At 37.5% G+C, this 23977-nt stretch overlaps 1 protein-coding gene across 8 annotated transcripts in view; it reads left to right on the top strand.

The window, feature by feature from the left end:
• The window catches only part of ARK2N (arkadia (RNF111) N-terminal like PKA signaling regulator 2N), a 95955-nt gene that overhangs the window by 43280 nt on the left and 28698 nt on the right, over window positions 1-23977 (top strand). For all 8 annotated transcript variants that reach the window (XM_063653625.1, XM_054460468.2, XM_054460467.2 and 5 more), the window contains one exon: window positions 1536-2320. In XM_063653625.1, coding sequence (XP_063509695.1) covers window positions 1606-2320 — 715 coding nt within the window. In that variant the 5' untranslated portion in view covers window positions 1536-1605. The remainder of the gene's footprint in view (window positions 1-1535; window positions 2321-23977) is intronic.

The raw sequence follows: 23977 nt of genomic DNA on the forward strand, positions 1-23977 counted from the left end.
GCACCTAGCATACCGTATAGAATAATGGTTATGTGTGTCTGTGACCTATGGACATGATAGTTGCTTTCTGTAGTGTAACACATACAGGGCAAGGTATTTACTTGTTTTCCATATTTAGCATCCTCTTTAAAAACCACCAGATTTTCAGTAGGTTCTTGGAAACCGCGACTTTAAATGGAACAAGATACTGCTGGTCTTTGAATGATGTCCTTTAGTTATAAGGTTAATGAGAAAAATTGGTTTTGTTAAATGTCATTTCACTTAAAGTCTCAGTTTCCAAGAACCTGTTGACAATGTTAAGTAAGCACTTAACTGTATAGGTCATAAGTTTTTGAGGTTAAATATTATGTCCTGTACCTGTATGGTTAGTTGGAGTTGTATCACTCACAGTGGTGGTAGAGTGTTAGGTTCTAAATTTAGCATACAAAGTGTAAAATGGGTGTAGAGTATTTTCTCTTAAATCCCTTAATTCATTCATAGAATATACTAGGCTTTCTGGGTTCTGTATTTAGTGACCATCGTGGATAAAACATCTATTTAAACACTAGACTCACATTCAGCATGATGAGGTATGTGGGAGCTAGCTAGGATTGAGGAAGCATCAAATTCTGGCCTTTCATCTTAATGCTTCACTAGAGCAACTCCTATTGAGGGGACTGCAGACAAGTTGGATGCATAGTATTTGGTTGCTCATTTGCCAAATGCATGTAGTTGGAGTGTGTTTGTGTTTTTGTTTTTTTAAACATAAGTGTAGGGGCCAGGCATGGTGGCTTACTCCTGTAATCCCAGCAGTTTGGGAGGCCACAGTGGGTGGATCACTTGAGCTCAGGAGTTTGAGACCAGCCTGGGCAACATGGTGAAATCCTGTCTCTACAAAAAATACAAAAATTAGCTGGGTGCGGTGGTGTGTGCCTGTAGTCCCAGCCATTTGGAAGGCTGAGGCAAGAGAATTGCTTGAGCCAGGGCAACGGAGGTTGCAGTGAGCTGAGATTGCACCATTGCACTCCAGCCTGGGTGGCAGAGTGAGACCCTGTCTCAAAAACAAACAAACAAACAAACAAACAAAAACATTTGATGTTTCTCTATTGTAACTCCCCTCCTCCCACCTCCTTTCTTTTTGGATTCGAATGTAAAAGTAGTCATTCCAGGTAATGCGTTTCTAGACTAGTTTTAAAGCGTTCTTTTTCATTTATATCAAAGCCAATGAATGCATATTAATTATATCAGAGTTTTGAAGATTTCTTTCTAGAACACTTTAAATAAAATTGTAAACTTGAAAATGTTCATTACATGTTAGCTTTGCAAGTTAGAGGATTAATATTATGGCATTTTTAGTAGCTCAGTATGCTTAGATTTTGACCGTATTAAGTCCTTTGAATTTGACTGTTGATCAAACAAGCAGATAATAATATATATATATATTTTAAAGGCCTGTGTAATGGTAAGTTTTGCCCCACTCACTTAGAAAGGTAGGCATGTTGTGTTGACTAAATAATCTGCCATTCTGTTTATTGACTTTGTGTGTTTTTGTACAGGTTGCTTTCCTGTTGCATCTTTGATATCATTTCCTAGACTCTACTCCATGATTTAACTTGAAATTCTGAAATGAAGATGGAGGAGGCAGTGGGAAAAGTAGAAGAACTCATTGAGTCCGAAGCCCCACCAAAAGCATCTGAACAAGAGACAGCCAAGGAGGAAGATGGATCTGTGGAACTGGAATCTCAAGTTCAGAAAGATGGTGTAGCGGATTCTACAGTTATTTCTTCAATGCCCTGCTTGTTGATGGAACTGAGAAGGGACTCTTCTGAGTCTCAGTTAGCATCCACAGAGAGTGACAAGCCTACAACTGGCCGAGTTTATGAGAGTGACTCCTCTAATCACTGCATGCTTTCCCCTTCCTCTAGTGGTCACCTGGCTGATTCAGATACGTTGTCTTCTGCAGAAGAGAATGAACCCTCTCAGGCAGAAACGGCGGTAGAAGGAGACCCTTCAGGAGTGTCTGGTGCCACAGTTGGGCGCAAGTCTAGGCGGTCCCGATCTGAAAGTGAAACATCCACTATGGCTGCCAAGAAAAACCGGCAATCCAGTGATAAACAGAATGGCCGAGTCGCCAAGGTTAAAGGTCATCGGAGCCAAAAGCACAAGGAGAGGATCAGGCTACTGAGGCAGAAACGGGAGGCTGCTGCAAGGAAGAAATATAACCTGCTGCAGGACAGTAGTACCAGTGATAGTGACCTGACTTGTGACTCAAGCACGAGCTCATCAGATGATGATGAAGAGGTTTCAGGGAGCAGCAAGACAATCACTGCAGAGATACCAGGTAGAGGATGTTTTTTAAACTGACTGTAAAGTACCTGATGGCATTTCTCAGCTGTCAGGTTCGGTTAGATGAGTGACACTTCAAAAAATCCAGGAGACCTGCAGCTCTGTGTAAATTTGAAGACTGCAGTCTATTAACAAGACATGGCCAATTTATAAAACCTGTTCTGAGGTTTCCAGTGCACTTTAGCACATCAGGAAAAAAAAATTAAATGGTTAATGATAGGGACAAGATTATTTTTAAGTAATGGAATTTCTCATAAGTCTGTAACACATTACCTGAACTCCCAATCATTGCCTTTTTGGCACTGCTTAGATTTAATACTCACTGTTCAGCATCATTACTGAGTACATTCTCCTCAGGAATAGGTACCTTGCTTTATTATATAGCCACTGCACTCGAGCTTATAGTGTCTGAAATAACACATTCTATCTTTTGTTAAAGTTTTCTAATAATTTTTCCTCCAAAAACAGTAGTTTTATGTTTTCCCCCATATTCAATGCATGAGAAGCTAGTTATCCTTGTTACAAATCTTTCTATCCTCACGTTGAAAAGAATGTCTTTCTGAAAAATTTCCCATTAGTTCCCCAAGTTTTAAAAAAGTTTGTTAAAAATCTGCTTGTTCTAGCTCTCATTGGTATAAGGGTCTGTAATTTATTACATATTTGGTAAATCTGCTTTCCCCATTATTATTGCATCCGGTACTGTGTACTATAATACAAAGGCAGTCTTGAGATTTCATAGTGGAAGATAGATGTATCTGAATGGTTCTTAAGTAGTGAATTCTTATTATCCAAGAGATCCTTGCAATATGATCAGGAACATTTTGTAAACTGTATGGCATTGAATAGGTCATGGCAGTATTGTTTATTGCCACATTGAAGAGGGGCAAGTTCGGGTTTTCTAAAGTTTTATGGGTGACTATGTTTTTTTCTCTCTTGTTCTCTGAAAGCCTTCTGTTTCTACATGTGAAGACAGCATATTGCTGATATACAAAGAATATTTCAAGAGAAATCATATTGGTTAATGAAATCTATCTATAGCTTCCCAAACTTATATAAATTCAGTAACAAGAATGATTGGTTTTAAAGCACTTTATAGGTGTTCAAGTTCTGATAATAAGTCTTGTTCATATAATATAAATGAGTCTCAGACGATCTTTAGAAATGCTTTTTACTGTTTTAATATCTCTATTGGATTCCTTTGCTATTGTTCCTTATAATAAAACTACCGGGAGGGGGATTTCAATGAAGCTCATCAGTTAAATGCATGAGAGAAACAGACTTTGGGGTTGTTCTAAGGCAGGTTTTAGGTATATATTTTAGTTTTACATGTAATAATATTTTTAAGAAAGCCTTATTAATACCTGTAAAATTGTGCATTCCTGTATCCTGTTCTAACCTCTTAATCAAGACCTTGATGGAACTCTTAATACAATATTTAATTCCACTTACTAAACAGGATTTTATGTAACTACCCCAATACTTTGCCTTTTTATGGAAAGGAAGAAGGTGGGTAAACAAAATTCTCTTTAAAGTCAGAACCCTATTGTAAGGTGGCTTGAGAAATGTCTTCATAGGCACTTTCCCTGTTTTGCTTAAATAGGTTAGATGTGCTTTGTTCATATTTTCCTAATCTTCTTTCTAATTGAGTATCTTGACTACTGCTTAAAACTTAAAACACCAGTGGTCTGTTTCTTGTCTCTTCTGAATTGTGTACTAACTGAACACCAAAGTAAATTAATTTGAATCTATAGTTTGGTTTCTATTGTTCACACCATTTAGTAACTTTGTGGCTTTTGAAAATACACATAGTTTTCTAAGGTAATCCTGGAGAATCAAATGGTAGATTGAGGTACAGGGTCACTGTATGTGACTGCCTGTGTGTGTGCTGGCAGTTTTGGGAGGTGCCATTCCCATAAGACAGGTATGAATGATCTTTACTGGAATTATGCAAAGCAGCAAAAATGGAACAACCTAGAGTTCAAATATTAGGAATTTCATTTCAATTGTCCATATTGTTGTCTCTTGAAAAATTGTGACATTGTGAATTTTTAATGTAACAGTGATGTATCTTTCAGTTTCCTGAGTCACCTTATGACTTTGGGGAAGAGAGGAGGCACACTCAACCTTATAGTAAGAGCAGTTGTGGAAAAGTTGCATAAATTGTAAAGGTAGGATAAATTATGAACTGACTTGAGTTCAACAACATGGACATTCAGGTGAACTTAAGCTGGATGGGCCTAACAGAATCTCTTGGATGTCGGAATGTTAATTCAGCTGTTTACACAGAATGGAAACCAAGTGGAAAAGTAAAAACTGATTATTGCCATACTCTTTCATTAAGGTACAGCCAATTTAGTAATTCAGAAAATGCTCTTTATAAGCTTTTGTTTGGGCTCAGCTTAAAAGTTGAAGGCATTACCCTAAATAATTCCTGTTAGGATATCCTAATACCTTAATCCTAAATGTTATCTTATGCCAAATAATTGTAACTGTTAATGCATTTTCTTTTAGAGAGTACAAATAATTAATAATGCAGACCAGTGTAGTGCATGATCATACTTTAATTGAGTTTGATATCTGGGCAACAGATGTTTATGACGATTTTTTAAAGTCAGCAGTTACTGACAGGCAGCTTAGTATCGGCACTAGATCATCTCTCCTTGAAGTTTTTGGAAATATATTGATGTTTTAAGAATCTGTTTGGAGGTATCATATCAAAATAATGCTGGCAGTACATTCATTTGGCAGACTTAGAGATGAGTAAAGGGCATTTTATAGTAAATTTATAATATCTTATAATGAATTCATGTAAAAGTACTATGTGATGGTTATCTTGAGTATCAAGGCTTTTATCAAGTGATTTCTTTTTGTTTTTTGTTTTTTGAGACCGAGTCTCGTTCTGTCACCAGGCTGGAGTGCAGTGGCGCAATCTCTGCTCACTGCAACCTCCGCCTCCTGGCTTCAAGCGATTCTCCTGCCTCAGCCTCCCGAGTAGCTGGGACTACAGGCATGCGCCACCATGCCCAGCTAATTTTTTTGTATTTTTAGTAGATACGGGGTTTCACCATGTTGGCCAGGATGGTCTTGATCTCCTGACCTCGTGATCCGCTTGCCTTGGCCTCCCAAAGTGCTGTGATTACAGGCGTGAGCCACCACGCCCGGCCATTGTCAAGTGGTTTCTTTATGCATTATCTTTTTGTGCTTTGATCATTCTCTGCGGTTTTATGATTAGAGTATTATTTTTCATGGGCGGCCAGTTTCTCTGTAAAAGCAGTTTTGAGACTAGCTCTATAAAATCTGTAGTTGGAGGGATTTTGATTTTAATGTAAATAATGGACGTTAGCCTTCATTCAGTTTGAAAAAGTTAATTTTCTGAACATACTAACATACGTGCATCGGTGTACATGGTCACTGGTGAAAAGTTTTTCCAGTAACTGTTTTTCATAAATATTTAGCAGAGTGGACCTTCCATACAGGGTAGCTTTATCTTGTCTTGTCTTTAAGGACCTGCTTTATCGTTAAATGCCTATTTACACCGAAGTTCCAAAAATAATACCCCTCGTGGTAGGTAAGAGTCAGTTGTCTTGGTTTGTTTGCATTTGAAAATCTCATTTCTTTTGGAGAATGTCATTGAGTCTACTGAGGACAGCTGTTTAAGTTTACCTGAATTCTCAATCCACGCAGCCAGGCTAGACCAGCTCAGCCCCACTTCAAGACAAAATCTCAGCACCCATTACTCACCATACATATTTATGCAGTGAGCTGCATCATGATAAGCTATCATCTTACCTCATAGTTTTTTTGTCTGGTAGAGATAATTAACTTATAATGCTTGATCAGTTAACTCTTGCTTAGAAATTTAAAAAATATTTTTAAGTGACAAATTCTTTGTAGAAATTTTTGAAAATAGAAATATGTGAAGTAGAAAGTTAAAATCACCCACAATTCTGCTTTCGTTAACATTTGAATATGTTGTCTTCCATGATATATAACAAAATTTGTCTGGGTATTGCGTATGTCGTCCTTTCCCTCTTAATATTGCATTTTGAGCATTTAACCAGAACACTAAATATTCTCCCTAGAACATATGGATTTTGAATAATTTAGCTAATTATAAAAATAACTTCCCTAATGGTCCTTTGGGCTCTTTTAAGTTTTTGCTTTTACGAGTTAAGGGTATGAACACTTAAGGCTCTTGACCACATACTGCCATACTGCCATACTGCTTTTAAAAAATAATTAAGCTGAGTGTAATGGCTCACGCCTGTAATCCCAGCACTCTGGGAGGCCAAGTCAGGTGGTTCACTTGAGGCCAGGAGTTTGAGACCAGCCTGGTGAACTTGGTGAAACCCCATTGCTACTAGAAATACAAAAGTTAGCCGGGTGTAGCAGCACGTTATCTGTAGTCCCAGGTGCTCCGGAGGCTGGTGTGGGAGGATTGCTTGAGCCCAGGAGGCAGAGGCTGTAGTGAGCCATGATTGAGCCTCTGCACTCCAGCCTGGGTGACAGAGCGAGACTCCGTCTCAAAAAAATCCAAACAAAAACAAAAATAAGTTTATTTCACCCAGGAGCTTGAGTGTTCATGCATTGTATTCTTGCTATTGAATATTAATTTTTTTTAAAGCTTGCTGATTTGATAGAATGATATCTTGCTGGTGTGGTATCTCACGCCTGTAATTCCAGCACTTTGGGAGGCTGAGGCAGATGGATTACCTGAGGTCAGGAGTTCGAGACCAGCTTGGCCAACATGGTGAAACCCCATCTTTACTAAAAATACAAAAAAAAAAAAAAAATTAGCCGGGCGTGGTGGCGCGCGTCTGTAGTCCCAGCTACTCGAGAGGCTGAGGCAGGAGAATCGCTTGAACCTGGGAACCTGGGAGGTGGATGTTGCAGTGAGCCGAGGTCATGCCACTGCACTCCAGCCTGGGTGACAGCAAGACTCCATTAAAAAAAAAAAAATGGTATTTTGATGTTAATTTGCATTTCTTTGATCACTAGTGAAATTGAAAAACGTTTAGCTATTTGTATTCCTTTGGTAAAGTCTGTTCATATTCTTTGCACATTTTTCTTCTGACGTGTTTTTTCTTACTAATTTTTGAGGCTTTTTAACCTTTTGGGGGTTTAATTGCTTGGCAAATTTTAAATATAAGGCAGTGAGGAGGATTCATAGTTGAAGATCCCAAACCCACATGGTGAATCCATGAAGCGCAGTAATTGACCTTTTTCCTAGATTGAATATCAAAGGATTTCAGTGGCTAAAAGCCTCATGTCCCTATTTTAAGCCTTTTGTAATCTGGTTGTAGTTTGGTAGCTATTTAAGAGACTCACAAAATACATTGATAACAAAACACTGACGCAGAATAATCAGGTAAAAACTGTCTATTTTCAGATTGGTAAATGCAAATCAGGTGGGTAAAATACATATGGTTTTCAATCTGGCTATGTATTAGAATCAGCTGGGTGACATTTAAACCGTCTGATGCCCAGACCCCACTTTAGCCCCATTCAATCAGAATCTTTGGGGTCTGACCCCAGGCATCAGCTTTAAAACTGATGACGTTTATACGATTGGCCTTAGGTGATGACACTGAGTAGCCAGGGCTCAGAACTGCTCAGTTAAGCAGTGATATGTTAAGTTTCCTGTATCTGAAAATCACTGTGAAACTGGTAGTCTGGTTCAATTAAGTTCTCTTACTGCTAATGGGTATCAAGTTCTAAACAGTGGAGTCTGGTTTTTTTGAAATTACATTAGTTATAAATCACAGCACAGTTCTATATTAATTAACAAGCATTAAGTGCCCTCTTTTGCTTCATTTAAGCGATTATTTGAAAAGCATGCAGTGTCTAAATGTGGTTTTCTATATGCTACAAGGTCTAGATGATGTTAATTAAAAAAGCTTTGAAGTCTTACTGGTGGGTATCCTTTGGCAATTTCTCATGTTAAAGCACCAAGATACTATTTTTGGCCTGCTTTTCTTATTTCCTGAAGTGAGTGCCTATATTAACTTTGTAAAAGGAAGAACAAAAGTCTTTTTCTCAAAATAGGATATATCTTAGTGTTAATAAAAGAGCATGTGTGTGTTTAAGGTGAGAATGTGATCCCTTTTTTTGGTCACTTTTTTAATAGATTTTGCTTTTAGAGCAGTTTTAAGTTCATAGCAAAATCGAGCAGAGGAGACAGAGAGTTCCCATGTACCCCCTTCTCCCACATAGCCACGGCTTCCCCTCCTATCAACATCCTGCACTAGAATGGACATTTGTTACAATGATGAACCTGCATTGACACATCATTATCACCCAAAGTCTGTAGTTTACTGTTAGGGTTCACTCTTGGTGTTGTAAGTTCTGTGGGCTTTGATAAATGCATAAGTGGTCCCTGTTTTTAAGGCCTCAAAATGTCTTGCTTTATCAGTGATTATTGCTTGTAGGAATCTTTATGAGGCTACAACTTATCTCACTGCCCCCAGCATAAATGTTCTTATACCGTTATCAGCTTTTAAATACCCATTTTTAGTATTCATTGAGAAATAAGTAATGCGAGAATCTAAAGCAGATCAAAGGAGCCATCCGATTTCTTGTCCTATGCTTAAGTTTGCCCAGCACTTATATAATGGGGCTTAAAGGAAGTTAGTTAAGCTTTAGATTTCATTTAGTCTTTTTTTCCGTAAGCTAAACATACTAACCTTTGGGGAAAGGTATGTCCTTCTTGAGGGAGTTTTCATATAAACAAAACTTTTTTAAAAAGTGAAAACAGCATAGGGGATGGAGTAATCAGAGGAAAAGGAATAATGTGAAATTAGACAGAGGTTGGTGACTGACTTCATGAGGTTTTTGTTTGCTGGATAGGACTGGACTAAATGTTTGTCTCACAGCCTTTTAGGCATTGAAAATAGGTGGCCTGACTGATTTAAACATTCCTTTTTATCTAGGAGAAACACAGTTATATTTGATAGTGAGACATGGGAAACTTCTCTTTGCATCTTCATAAAAGGCCACTGTGTGATAAAGCAAACCATGTTTTCACAAATTAGTTTAACAAATGCTCAATAGAGCATTTCATAAGAGCATTATTTATAAGACTCTTGATGTAGGTTGATGGTATAAGGCCAAGATTGGTTGATTCCATCAGTCATTCTTTTATTCAGCAAGTATCTGAGCACCCAGTCCATGGCTTTGGGGATACAACAGTGAAAGAAGTCTCTGTTGTCATGGAACTTAATCTTTCATGAGGAGACAATAAATGAATTCATCATATGCTATCAGGTAGGGATATATGATGTGAATAATAATAAAGCAGGATATAAGAGATAAAGATTGATTAGGAATGGGGTAGAAAAGCTATTTTAGTTAGTGTAGTCAAGAATGATCTGAGGAAGTAACATTTTTGTTAGGTCCCTTAGAATGAAGAGTTCAATATAGTTAGTTTTATTAGAGACCCAAACTATAGTGGACCCAAACCAAAGATGATCTAGCCTAGTTCAAGGATGAAATTATATATGTATGGAGCCATATCCTAAACTGGACCACTATGCTACTGGGTATTAATAGTTGTACACATGTTCAGGTGTTTGGAAAGTGCTGGATTATGTGTTAACAGATGCCTTTTGTTTTAAACCACAGGGCACTTCAGCCATTAATGAATGTGCTCTCCAGAGGGGAAGGATGTGATTTGTAGTATATCCCAAACTTAACTACATTTTTTGTGTGTGTGTATGGCATGCATTTTAACACTTTACACAGACCAGCGTTTGTAAAAGCTGACCCAGAGGTATTCTGTATCATCTCCTTCATGTGGTTTTCCGTAAGAATTAAAAAAAAATTAAAACAGATCTTTTGTGTGATAAGAATCATCACTTGAGAGTGATTGTATAATGATTGAGTATGGGCCAGCTGACAAAACAACTTTTTAGAATTTTAAAGTGAAAGGAGTTAAAATACTCAAGAATGTAGTGGTTCTCAACTAAGGATGTACATTAAAATCACCTGGGGAGCTTAAACCGAAACAAATCTTAGAAGCCTTGGAGCCACCCTAGGTTTTGGTATTTGTTAAGCCACTCCAGTTCTTATTGTTCAGCAAAGGTTGGAAACTACTGTTAAAGATTCAGTCAGTTGTAGTCAGTCTGTGTAGTAACAGAATACATGCTGCCAGGTAGATATATTAAAGCTATGAAAAATGATAATGTTAGTCATTTTATTTTTTTGGGATTAGTGACCTTGATTAATGAATTTAATCACTGCCTATGAATGCTGGATCCATCAGGCTCTTCTTAGCAATGCTTATGTCATTTTCCTGAGTAAGTGTGTCTTAATAAAAATACAATTTCTGAAGCAATAATGTTTTATGAAATGGCCTCAGTGTCTTTAAAGGTGCCTTCAGTCATGCTGGGGGATCTGAAGGAGCGCCCAGGGAAGTTACAGGATTACTTGACAGGGGTACTGTGTGATAGGAACTGCACAGGCAGTGTCCTAGAAGAGGCCAGGAGCTGTTTTTCCAAGATGCAGAGGCAGACAGAGAAGTTCCACATGTGGATGGAAAAGGTAACTCACCTTGACACTGGCGAAGAGAACAAGCAGCTACTGGAACCCAGGGGACCTAAGATGCAACTAGTTGGCCAAAGAATTTTCCCTATCACCCCATCAAGTGCTTACATGGCAGATGCCTGATTTCCAAGTACTGCCACAGCAGCCCTTTGGTTCTTATGTGACTTGTCCAAATATTGACAGTATGTCAGAGTTCTCAAAGATGTATAATTGCAATTTTCTAGTTAATGTTGCTGGAAATGGGAATATTGCGGAACAACCTTTGAATCTATCACAAAATTAATTGTATTGACAATCTGCGTTTTGGATTGTGTAAGAAATAATATGCTTTTGCCCATTGTAAGTTTCTTTTGATGATGTTGCTGTTTTTTTTTTTTGAGACGAAGTCTTGCTTTGTCACGCAGGCTTGGAGTGCAGTGGCACAATCTCGGCCCACTGCAAACTCTGCCTCCTGGGTTCAAGCGATTCTTCTGTCTCAGCCTCCCCAGTATCTGGGATTACAGGAGCCCGCCACCATGCCTTGCTAATTTTCTTTGTATTTTTAGTAGTGACAGGGTTTCACTATGTTGGTCAAGCTGGTCTCGAACTCCTGACCTCGTGCTCCGCCCACCTTAGCCTCCCAAAGTGCTGGGATTACAGGCGTGAGCCACTGAGCCCAGCCCTGATGATGTTTTAAAAGCTGCAGTAGTAAACAGTTTCTTTTTTAAAAATTAGGTATTCACAACAGAAAGCCCCAGAATTTGGTAAATTTTAGCTTGAGTTTTGTTATGTATGGTAGGAACATAGAACCATATTTATACAATAGTGGGAGCCATTCTCTTCTTTGCTTTTTACCAAAAATATAAATAAAACAAAAAACTGGAAATTTTAGTGAACCGAAATAGGTAGATGGTTAATTCCTTGAGAATCTCTTAGCACTTATTCTCTACAGACACTGTTGACTTCTGCTTCTAATTGGGGGACCTCATAGTTAACTGTGAATGTACTCCATGAACATTTTTATGTCATTATTCCACATGTCATTTAATAATCTTAATTTGTTGCTAGATTTCATGAATTATATTCCGTATCACTTGTATGCAGGAAGAACACAATTCGTTTTTGAGCAAATATTTGCTATGTGCCTACTATGCAAGATAATGTAGGAAAAGCAGATTACACTGCAGCTTGATTTCATGCATGAGAAAAATAGTATTTTTCATTGATATGGAGATGGATTTTTATTTTGAGCTTTAATTTAAAGCTCAGTGCCCAAGGCAATAATCTGGTAGGCATCAGCCAGTGGAATTTCTGGTACTCTGATGTAAAGGATACCTGTAGAGGGTAAAGATAAAATGGTCACTGTATCAAGGGTATGTATTGGGTGGGGTTTTAAATTGCTAGTGACTGAGTTTATTAGTGAATGTACTACCAGTTTAATTTTGTTTTCAATCCTCGAACTAAAAATAAATGGGCCTTAGTTATGTTAAAGAGCTCATAGAGCGTGTCAAAAGATAGAAAATACCACAGGATTGAAGGTCTTGGAACATGATAAATGTTTTTATGTGCAGCCTGGGATTGGTAAATGCTGGCATTTTATCTTTTAAAGATTTCTAGTAATACTGTGAGACACAGCTAAATTAGGATAACAGTCTTCAGTAGGAATATGTAAGTTTGCTGACACTAAGTGGTTTTTTAAAATTGGGTTTTCCACTGGATTTACTTTTTTTTTTTTTTTTGAGATGGAGTTTCGCTGTTGTTGCCCAGGCTGGAGTGCAATGGTGCAGTCTTGGCCCACTGCAACCTCTGCCTCCGGGGTTCAAGTAGTTCTCCTGCCTCAGCCTCCCAAGTAGCCGGGATTGCAGGTGCCTGCCACCATGCCCAGCTAATTTTTGTATTTTCAGTAGAGACGGGGGTTTCACCATGTTGGCCAGGCTGATCTCGAACTCCTGACCTCAGGTGATCCACCCGCCTCCACCTCCCAAAGTGTTGGGATTACAGGCATGAGCCACTGCGCCTGGCCTGAATTTATTTTTGAGAGGAAATTATTCTTTCACATTTATAATAACATCAATATGAAAAAGGTTCATTTTATTTAATGAAGTTGCCACTTTGGAAAAAACCTGATTCTGCATGTGTTTTTTAAGAGGAAGTATAGGTGGTATATTTAGAGTCTTATATAAACAATCAAGATCTTCGATGTCTCTCAATATTTGTTAGTAACGTTACTCAGAAAAAATGTCACCACTTTGTTTTAATTCAGTTCTGTATCCACATATTCGTAACTTGTAAATTACCAGTAATAGACTGAACCACATTTTTTCCTTTTCTGGTTTTGAATTGAAAAATTGCTGCTTTATTTGTTTTTTTCCTTTTAGAACTGGTTTTATGAGAATTGGAAGTTAACTTTGGGGATGGCTTATTTCTGTGCTCAGTTTTTGTTTAAGGATATATACATCCTTGTATAAGGATACATATATAAATATAGACATATATATACATATATATATATGACTAGAGGTCTCTGCATTTTTTTTTTTCCATTTTTTGAGATGGAATTTTGCTCTCGTTGCCCAGGCTGGAATGCAATGGCACGAATCCGACTCACTGCAACCTCCACCTCCCGGGTTCAAGTGATTCTCCTGCCTCAGCCTCCTGAGTAGTTGGGATTACAGGCATGTGCTACCATGCCTGGCTAATTTTTGTATTTTTAGTAGAGATAGGGTTTCTCCATGTTGGTCAGGTCGGTCTTGAACTCCCAACCTCAGGTGATCTGCCTGCCTTGGCCTCCCAAAGTGCTGGGATTATAGGCGTGAGCCACTGTGCCTGGCCGATCTCTTTTTTTGTGTGTGTAATGATTTTTAGATTTTCTGAACTTAGTATTTGACCAGTAGAGGTAAGGTTTGAACACCAAGCAACTTACAATAAATAATGTTAGTATGATTTTTCACTATAAAATATATGAGTTTATTATAACTGATGGGTTTCTCTCTGAAATTATAGTGCAACATTGGTTAACTATTTCCTCAAACATATTTTTTTTTTTAATTGAGTTTTACATCAACAGGAAGAGCATGTTGGTTTTGGATGACTGACTGAATTTTAATGAATCTACAGTCTTTACTTGAAGTTTAGGTGTTTTCAGGGAAGTTCTGTCTTCACCTTTTTCCTGGAATCCCAGATTTTTATTAGACATGGATTTTTAGATGTAAGAAAATATTAATTTATTTTCATCATGTTAAGGACTACTTTTCTATGCATGTGTGAACTGCTTCAAGCACTTAACAGGCTTCTTTTTTGTTTTATGATACAATACTTAATATATTAAGCATGCTTTGAAATGCATTTTAAGATAGAAAAGGTTAGTCTTTTAAGAATAACATAGTCAACTTATTGCTAGTATTGTATTGACTGGATTAATTTTAATTTTTATTGTTATTGAATAATCAGGCAAGAGCTCTGTAGATTTTTTTTTGCCTTTAAGAAAAAAATTTCAGTGGAATGGAATTAACAAACATAGGTAGCCTTTTTTTGGGGGTGGGGGGAGATAGGGTCTCACTCTGTCATCTACGCTGGAGTGCAGAGGTGCCATCTCGTCTCACTGTAACCTCTGCCTCCCAGGCTCAAGCAATCCTCCCGTCTCAGCCTCCCAAATAGGTGGGACTAGCACCTGGCTAATTTTTATATATTTTGTAGAGACGGGGTTCTGCTATGTTGTTCAGGCTGGCCTCAGACTCCTGGGCTTAAGTGATCTGCACACCTTGGCCTGTCAAAGTGCTGAGATTCTGTGGGATTCGCACCTGGCCTAAAACATAGGTATTAATAGTTATATTCAAGGTAAGAATACCATTTCGAATATTTGAAAAGGTGTTGAACACTAATAATTTTGGAAAGCCTTTTCTACAAAATTTTGAGGAAAGGAAGAAAAAAGTTTTGGCAGAAAGATAAGGAACGCCAAAATACACTGATTAAATTCTTAGAACCTATACCAAAATATTAAAAATTTTTCCTAAAGTAAAATTTGACATTCTGCGGTTTGGAGAGTTTAACTTTAGGAATAATTTATAACAGAAACATATGTATGAAAAATTTTTATCTTGATTTTCAGTTTTTACAGAGTGCTTTGAAGGTAATACATTGCTGTCTTAAGGAGTGTTGTTTTGAAAAAATAGGTTTTGCTTTAAAATGGTTGCACCTTTTCCAGGTAGCGCAATTAAAAAATTCCCCTTTCAACATACTTTGTTTTTATACTACAGACATTTAAAAAAATGTCAATATGGGAAGTACTTTTTTTTTGAGATGGAGTCTCGCTCTGTCGCCCAGGCTGGAGTGCAGTGGCGCGATCTCAGCTCACTGCAAGCTCCGCCTTCCGGGTTCACGCCATTCTCCTTCCTCAGCCTCCAGAGTAGCTGGGACTGCAGGTGCCTGCCACCACGCCTGGCTAATTTTTTGTATTTTTAGTAGAGACAGGGTTTCACTGTAGCCAGGATGGTCTCGATCTCCTGACGTCATGATCCGCCTGCCTTGGCCTCCCAAAGTGCTGGTGTTTTTTTTTTAATTTTTTTGAGACGGGGTCTTTCTCTATTGCCCAGGCTGGAGTGCAGTGGCATGATCACAGCTCACTGCAGCCTCAACCTCCCAGGCTCAAGTGATCTTCCCTAGTAGCTGGGACCACAAATGTGTGCCACCATGTCTGGCTAATTTTCTAATTTTTGCAAAGGTGAGGTCTTGCTATGTTGCCCAGGCTGGTCTTAAACTCCTAAGCTCAAGGTATCCCCCAGCCTCGGCCTCCCAAAGTGCTGGGATTACAGGTACGAGCCACCACGCCTCGCCTTGTGAAGTAGTGTTTTTTGTTTGTTTGTTTGTTTTTTGAGACAGAGTCTCGCTTTGTCGCCCAGGCTATAGTGCAATGGCATGATCTTGGCTCACTGCAACCTCCACTTCCTGGGTTCAAGCAATTCTCCTGCCTCAGCCTACTGAGTTGCTGGGATTACAGGTGCCCATGACTGGCCCTGCTAATTTTTGTATTTTTAGTAGGGATGAGGTTTCACCATATCGGCCAGGCTGGTTTCAAACGCCTGACCTCAGGTGATCTGCCTGCCTCAGCCTCCCAAAGTGCTGGGATTACAGGCGTGAGGCACCGCGCCTGGCCTGTGAAGTAGTTTTAATATGTACATTTTTTACATGACTAGTGTGGGTTATTGCATTCTCTTTCCCTGAGGCAGTCTGTATTCTCAAGATTACATGTATAGTACTAATAATAGTAGTAAGTGGGAATTACTTTTGGATTATGTGACGGCATTTTTATGTAGCTATTGTTTAAGTCCCTAGTGGTCCTCCCTTCGTTTCCTCTGAATTCGCTTAATTTCCTAGAATTTTAAGAAGGTTAAGGACCGTGTCCTGTTTGTATTTATTTGTACTCTATGAAGGGTTAATGCTGGAAAGAAATCTCTTTCAACCTACAACACTAATCCAGAAATGGTTGAAATGCTTTTTTATTTAAGAATAAAATCCCATATCTGGACTATTGCATCTCTCTAATATGTGCATATGGAATTTTCCCTTTGTCTAATCTATCAGGTATTTTTTTTTCTCTTGTTTTCATGGGAGAGAATTAAAAGGATTAAGCTGCAGACTTTTAAAAAAGTTACTTCATTTAAAAAACCGCGGAATGTTGTAAAAAAAATAACTTGAGAAATGTTAGGAAACAAATTATAGTTTTAACTACCACAGTTATAATTTTATTACTGGTTGTTACATGTTGATACTTCCTTTTAGTGTTTCTCTTTAGTTGGCATTTAAGAATCCATTATCCTCTCACTAAAGGTAAATGTGTTTTTTGATAATCTAGCTACAGCCTGCTTTCTGCCTAGTTTATGCTAGCTCAGTCCTAGGACATTAGATACCTAATCATCTTAAGAGAATTTAACCAGCAGATTAGAGTGATCTGGTTATTTGAGCCACTTATTAGACAATAATAACTCTCTTAATCATATTGATGTGTACTTTTTGTGCATTATTAAAATTGAGCATAACTTTTAAAGCCCACATAAAATTTTAATTTAGAGCCCAACAAGGTCAAATTAAAATCTTAAGGCTTAATATTTTACATGAAGTTTTACTTTTTTAAAAAATTAGGAGTAGCATACAAATTATTTGGAGGGCTCCAAGGGAAAGTGTTATCTGTTTTTTGTTTGTTTGGATTTTTACTAAGAGAAATTAGCCTAGTTTCAGGGATGTGTGTATGCATGTGTGTACCCATCTTCAGAATTCTGAAGTAACTGAATTTCATTAATGTTAGACTTGACAAGTGGCTAGAGGCAGATAACTGTACAGTTGCTACAGTGATTTCTAATGGATTCAGATTATTAATATAATACCTGTTTACTGCTTCCTAAAGGTATGTAAGAAAGTAAAAGTTGCCTACATTTAAACCTAGTTATGGTAATTAAGCTTGAGAAAAAATATCTTTTTAAAAAAGATTAAAGGTTTGGGTTTTTTGTTTTTTTTTTAATCTCACTAGCAGACCGAATAAAAGAATATACAGTAACTTATTTATTTTGAGTATTGCTTTTGTCATTCCCTGCTGTTACTAAGATTTAACAGCAAGAGTCTCTGGGTCTAGGTATATCTCAATTTACATAAGATTTTTATTTCTTTTTGTTTTTTGTTTTTTGTTTTTTTTGAGACAGAGTTTTGCTCTTGTTGCCCAGGCTGGAGTACAATGGCATGATCTCGGCTCACTGCAACCTCCACCTCCCAGGTTCAAGTGATTCTCCTGCCTCAGCTACCCGAGTAGCTGGGATTACAGGCGCCTGCCACCACGCCCGGCTAATTTTCTGTATTTTTAGTAGAGATAGGGTTTCACCATGTTGGCCAGGCTGGTCTCGAACTCCTGACCTCAGGTGGTCCATCAGCCTTGGCCCCACAAAGTGCTGCCACAGTGCTCAGTCTGATTTATTTCTTAAAAGTTGTATGCAGAATGATTTAAAGTGTATTAAGTCTGCTTGTTAATGAAAGAAACAATATAGTGAATTCTTTTTTAAGCAAAGTACCCTAAATTGATATTACTGGTAATTCTTGTTTTTAACATATAGCTGACTTTGCCTAAAGGTATACAGTTACGTGAATGTTATAAGAAAGATGGCAAACAGACTTTGTGTTATCATTTGTTTAAAATAGCAAATTATGGGCAAGTTATCTTACAAAAAGGTAGCCTTTTAAATTAATTGTACCTTTTATATTTTATTTAGCTTATATTGATTTTCGTCTCTCCTTTTAAAAAATTATTTAAATAGTACAGTGAGGGTGCAATCAAAAAGATTTCGTGGAATGCCACATGTCAGAAAATACAGTGTCAAAACAATTTCAGTAAATTTTTTTCTCAAAATCCTCTTCAAAAATAACATATGCCCTTAATCCTAGTACAGATAAAAAACATGTCATTTTAATTTGTTTAGAAGTTACGAGATTGTGAATTGTAAGTAACAGGGAATAACTTCCAAGTTTCTTTACTCATTTTTTCCCCCTGATTTCTATTTTTATTTCCTCTGAAGTTTAGGAAAGTTAGTGGAAGTTACAACCAAACTGTTAGTTTGCTAGTATTGAGTAGATATTCTCATGTTATATTAAATTACCACAGTGTAAAATAGAAGACGTCATAAAAAGTGAAGGAATAATCCACAAGGAAGTGTATTCTTTGGCAATTAAGTCTTATTCCTAATATAACTTTAAGATTTGGGAATAATGTTATGAAATTACTGTTTTTATTTTATTGCATTTTCTTAATATCCTTTACCTCACTGTGCATTTGACATGTAACCTAGATGAATAAAAATTTTGAAAAAGAAATGTTTCCTGTTACTCTGTTGAGGATGGGGTTATGTGGTTCCCTACCAGTTAATTCACATTAGGTGTTCCTGAATCAAGAAACTTGCTTTTCTGTAATGAAATAAATGGTATTAGTTTCTAGTTAATATAACAATAGATTTTGCATATTTGGCGGATTATTTTTAGTTTTTTTGGTAATTGAAAAAAGAATACCACTGTGAACATAAAAAGTCAAGATTCTTTTTCTTTATATGTCCTACTAAACTGTGCTATTAAAAATTGATGAATATTTGGAAAAATAGCAAAATTTAGACTGATTCAAGGAGAAATCAAAAGGCTAGAATGTGGAATGGATGACTCTTTAGTAGGGTACATAGACATAGGGATGTGGCTAATATATCTAAATTTTGTGCTCTTTCCTGCTGTATGTAGTACAGATATTTTAGTTTTTTTATCTATGGATCTAAATCCTCAAAGCAGTAGGTCATGGGTTTGTCCCTGAAATAGATAAATTGAAAGATGGTGACCTCTTCAGGTGCCTCATTTCTGTATTTATAGCTTCTCTTAAATATCCAGATGAATTACCTGAGTTATCTTTCATAACCCCACTTGAATCAGAGGCTTCATAACTTTATAGTTAGTGGTGACACATTAAATTGTTTTTTCTTTTGATCAGCTTTTCCATTACTCTGATAATCTTGGATCTTTGCTTTTACCTCTTTTGATCTTTTCAAAATGGTAAACCCTTCATGAATATCATAAATAGCCTTCCTGGGTGGACAAAATGATGTAACGTTTACCAGTATAAGGACAAATGTAATCCTTAAAATCTTATTTTCATCTTGGAAACTTTATAATAAAAAATTTAAATTTTTGATAATTGAGTATAATGGAAAAAGTACAAAATACATTCATTTGGTTTTATTTTAAAAACGACTTAACTCCAAAACAAAGTTTCAGTGCATATTGCTGCATTTCATTTCCATGTAGCCCTATCTTAGACATTTTTCCTTTTACTGAAATAATTTTCTGATGTTATTCTGAAGAAAGTAATACACATGTAGTTTTTGGTATTTAAGGCTTTTTTTCTGGAAATGGCCCTTTATAGATTTTTATCTTTTGTTGATGAAATTCTTCTTTTCTAAGAGATGTTTTGAAAATGACTGCTTTCTTTTCAAATTATTCTGCATGTATTTTCTATTTTCTTGGTTGATATTTTTACACTTGATCTTAGTCAAAAGGCCGAGAAGCGATGATTGGTATTTTTATTACTGTTTTTTACTCTTTCTTTTTTGAGATGGAGTCTTGCTCTGTTGCCCAGGCTGGAGTGCAGTGGCGCAATCTTGGCTTACTGCAACCTCTGCCTCCCAGGTTCAAGTGATTCTCCTGCCTCAGCCTCCCGAGTAGCTGGGACTGCAGGTGTATGCCACTCTGCTGGGCTAATTTCTGTATTTTTAGTAGAGACGGGGGTTTCACTATGTTGCCCAGGCTGGTCTCGAACTCCAGACCTCAAGTGATCCACCCACCTCGGCCTCCCAAAGTGCTGGATTACAGGCGTGAGCCACTGTGCCCGGCCTCATTTGTAAATATACATTTTCATCTTGGTAAATATTCTGATGTGTAATAAAACTGCTTTTTTTTTCTTGAGTAGGTCTTGAGTATTAAAATGCAAATTTCCTTCTGCAGCTCTTGAGGTTTGCCTCTTTCCCTCAGTCCCTCATGCCCACACCTTATTCCCCCTATTTAGATTCCTTGGCTAGATAAGGTGTAAGATTTTTTGCTTTTCACTGTCTGGATTGAGGCTAACTATGATGTTTACCCCTTCCTTCGTTCTCTTAGTGTTGTGTGGATAACAGAACCGGGCCTAGGCCATCAAAGGGCCTGTGATAGGGTCTTTTGACAGCAACAAGACAGATTTTTTTTCTTCTCTTGGTGAGGAGATTGGCGAGATTGGGTATGGCAAAGAGGAGGAAGGGAATTTCCTCTAGGCTTTATTGTTTATTACTATGGCTGCATAGACATTGAAATGGGGGTTAAAGGGGCCAACCATGTATTTATCCATTGCCCCACCTTTCCTTGTGCCTTAGACTTAGCAATAGAAAGGGAAGGGGGAATGACAGTCCCATGTGTCTCTGGGTTACAAGAATTATTCCTGTTTCCTAGATTTAGTTAGAGTTCATAATGAGAGAGTGACAACACTTGTGTTAGTGGAGGTGCTCTTGTAGGCAAGATGATGCTAAATATAGATTAATCCAGAGCAATTTCCATTTGGCTTTGAAACATTTTTCTATGAATACATGCAAGCTGACATTTCACTTCAAACAAAAATACAGAAGTCACATTTGTGATGACCTTATTCAACTATGAATCCTAGCCAAAGCATTTACTTACTGAGTTGGGTTCATCTATGACCAACATAAGGCACAGGCCTAGGCACTGATGTTCCTCAGAGCTTCTTGCATGCCAGTGGTGTACAGCAGAGTATACATACAAAAGTAAGCAAACAAACAACAAAATAGGGCAGGTGCTAAGTATAATGGAAAGGTAGGGCAGTGGACCAATATTTAAATTGCTTTTGTGTTCTTTGTTAATGTCTTCTTTAACCCTCACCATAACTCCGTGAAGACACTGAGGAGTGAAATAGTTTACCCGGGTCATGTAGCTAAGAGAGAGTAGGCAGGGCTTTAACTTGTGTCTGCTGCCAAAAATCTGTACTTCCTATGCTGCTCCCAATTTCATCCTGTATATTCTTCTTTCCTTCAACAATGAGAACAATTATAGTTTATTGTGGTTTCACCTAATTAGGACTCAAATTTTCATCTGTAAAATGAGAGTAGTGTTTGTTTAGTTTTAAAATCCTGTGCTTCTGATTGTCAAACCTGGAAAGGGGAATTTGTCATGGGATAAACAGTAAAGGAAAAGTTAGGTTTTGTTTTGATTTGTTTTTGTGATTCAGATTTTCTAATGAGATTTAGAACATACTTGAAAAGGAAACTAATTCGTAAAATTAAACATTTGATGGCAACAACGAAGAAGGCTTAAGGTCATAAGAGGGTAGACTTCACTGTATCAGGAATATGTGACAACACAGATACATCTATATTTTGGTATTTGAAAAGTTCGAACCTATTTATTATAGGATAGAAGCATAGTGAGGCAGTACAAACCCATTTCTAGCATAAAATGGATGCTTTTTAAATAAAAAGTAGTTGGTAGATTTCTAAAATTTTATTTTATCGTTATTATTTTTTAATAATAGAAATGGGGTTTTGCTGTGTTGCCCAGGCTAGTCTCGAACTGCTGGGCTTAAGCGGTCCTCCTGCCTCGTCCTCCCGCCTCGTCCTCCCAAAGTGCTGGGATTATAGGCATGAGGCACTGTGCCCAGCCATTGGTGGGTTTTTGACCTTTAACTTTTCTTGTGTTGTGATTGTAACAGCAAACATTTCGAAAGAATTTGATCAGGAGGAGAAATAGCACCTGAGTTAACCACAGATTGAATGGTTATTAATTATTTAACACAGATGTGTTACATTTACCTCTATAGAAAGATGCTTTTAATGATTGTAGAAAAACCAGTAAGTTCAATATTAGAAATTTGTTTTAAGATTGTGACAGACATCAGAGCTGGCAGATGGGAGAATGTGCAGCTTGGATAACTTAAATGTTGTAAGCATGGAATGTGCCTATGTTAATGACTGAATCTTAAATTGGAAATGTTTTCATGTATAACTTTATTTGAAGTAATTACTTTGATGTTTTTGAAAGTCGATACAGTCTCTTTGTAGCAATGCAGTTGTTTTAGTAGCATAGAGGAATAATCATGTGAGAGCAAGGGCAGTATCCCCATGTTTATTCTATCCTATAATGAACTGATAGAGTCAAATAGCAGCTTCTGTTTTTGTTTTGTTTTGTTTTTTGTTTTTTGCTTTTTTTTTGAGACGGAATCTTGCTCTGTTGGCCACACTGGAGTACAGTGGTGTGATCTCAGCTCACTGCAACCTCCGCCTCCTGGGTTCAAGTGATTCTCCTGCCTCAGCCTCCCAAGTAGCTGGGATTACAGGCACGCACCACCACACCCGGCTAATTTTTGTAATTTTAGTAGAGATGGGGTTTTACCATGTTGGTCAGGCTGGTCTCGAACTCCTGACCTCAAGTGATTCACCTGCATCAGCCTCCCAAAGTGCGGGGGTTATAGGTGTGAGCCACCATGCTCGGTCAGCTTCTGTTAATAATGTGCTGAATTTTCCTAGCTCCTCCCTAGTGATTTTTTTTTTCCCTTCAAGAGATGTTTCTTTTAAAAATCAGATAAAATAACTGCAGAATTTTACCTGTCGTTTACTTCTGTATAGCAAGAATCACATTTTAAAAGAATGTCACAAATTGTTACCATAAGTTAGCTAATATTTGTATAGTAGCTCAGAGTACAAATCCTGAGGCCAAGTGCTTTCTTTTTTTGAGACAGAGCCTCGCTCTGTTGCCCAGGCTGGAGTTCAGTGGCACGATCTTGGCTCATTGCTACCTCTGCCTCTCAGGTTCAAGCGATTCTCGTGCCTCAACCTCCCAAGTAGCTGGGATTACAGGCGTGCGCCACCACACTCAGCTAATTTTTTGTATTTTTAGTAGAGATGGGGTTTCACTATGATGGCCAGGCTGGTCTCAAACTCCTGATCTCAAGTGATCCACTTGCCTTGGCCTCTTAAGTACTTGGATTACAGGCGTGAGCCACCACACCTGGCCCCAAGTGCTTTAAACAAATCTTATTTAATTTTGGTTTCCTAATGGTAGTGTAAAATGACCTTGGAACACAAGATCCTTAATTGTGGCTTCTTCTTGGAAGACAAAGTTGGAAAGACAACCATTTCATTATTTTATTGAAGTTTATATAGTATTGACTTGTCATTGTTTGAATATATTGGAAATGAAAAATGACAGTGATCATAATTTATTTTCAATTTTAAGTGTAATATATGAAAATATTGCTGTCTCTGTTTATGATGAATACTAAATTTAAGCTAAGTTATAAGGTGTGCTGTTTGGAAATATGGAAGATACAAGAATGAAGCCAGATAACAAGTTTATGCTTGTATTTCCTACTGATGAAGACTTTCAGACGAGTTATTTTCATGGGTAGGTGATGTCACTCTGCATGTATACACTTATACTTTTTTGCATGATTATACATGTAGGAGTGGTACAATTTTGACTTGACTATTGACCTGTTTCCTCAATTTGGGGGTAGGGGTGGAGAATATGAGGGCAAGAGGCTCTGAATGGTATTAGTCATATAAATTTTAAAATAACT

Source organism: Pongo pygmaeus, chromosome 17 (assembly GCF_028885625.2).
Source record: "Pongo pygmaeus isolate AG05252 chromosome 17, NHGRI_mPonPyg2-v2.0_pri, whole genome shotgun sequence".
In the NCBI taxonomy this organism is placed as follows: domain Eukaryota; kingdom Metazoa; phylum Chordata; class Mammalia; order Primates; family Hominidae; genus Pongo; species Pongo pygmaeus.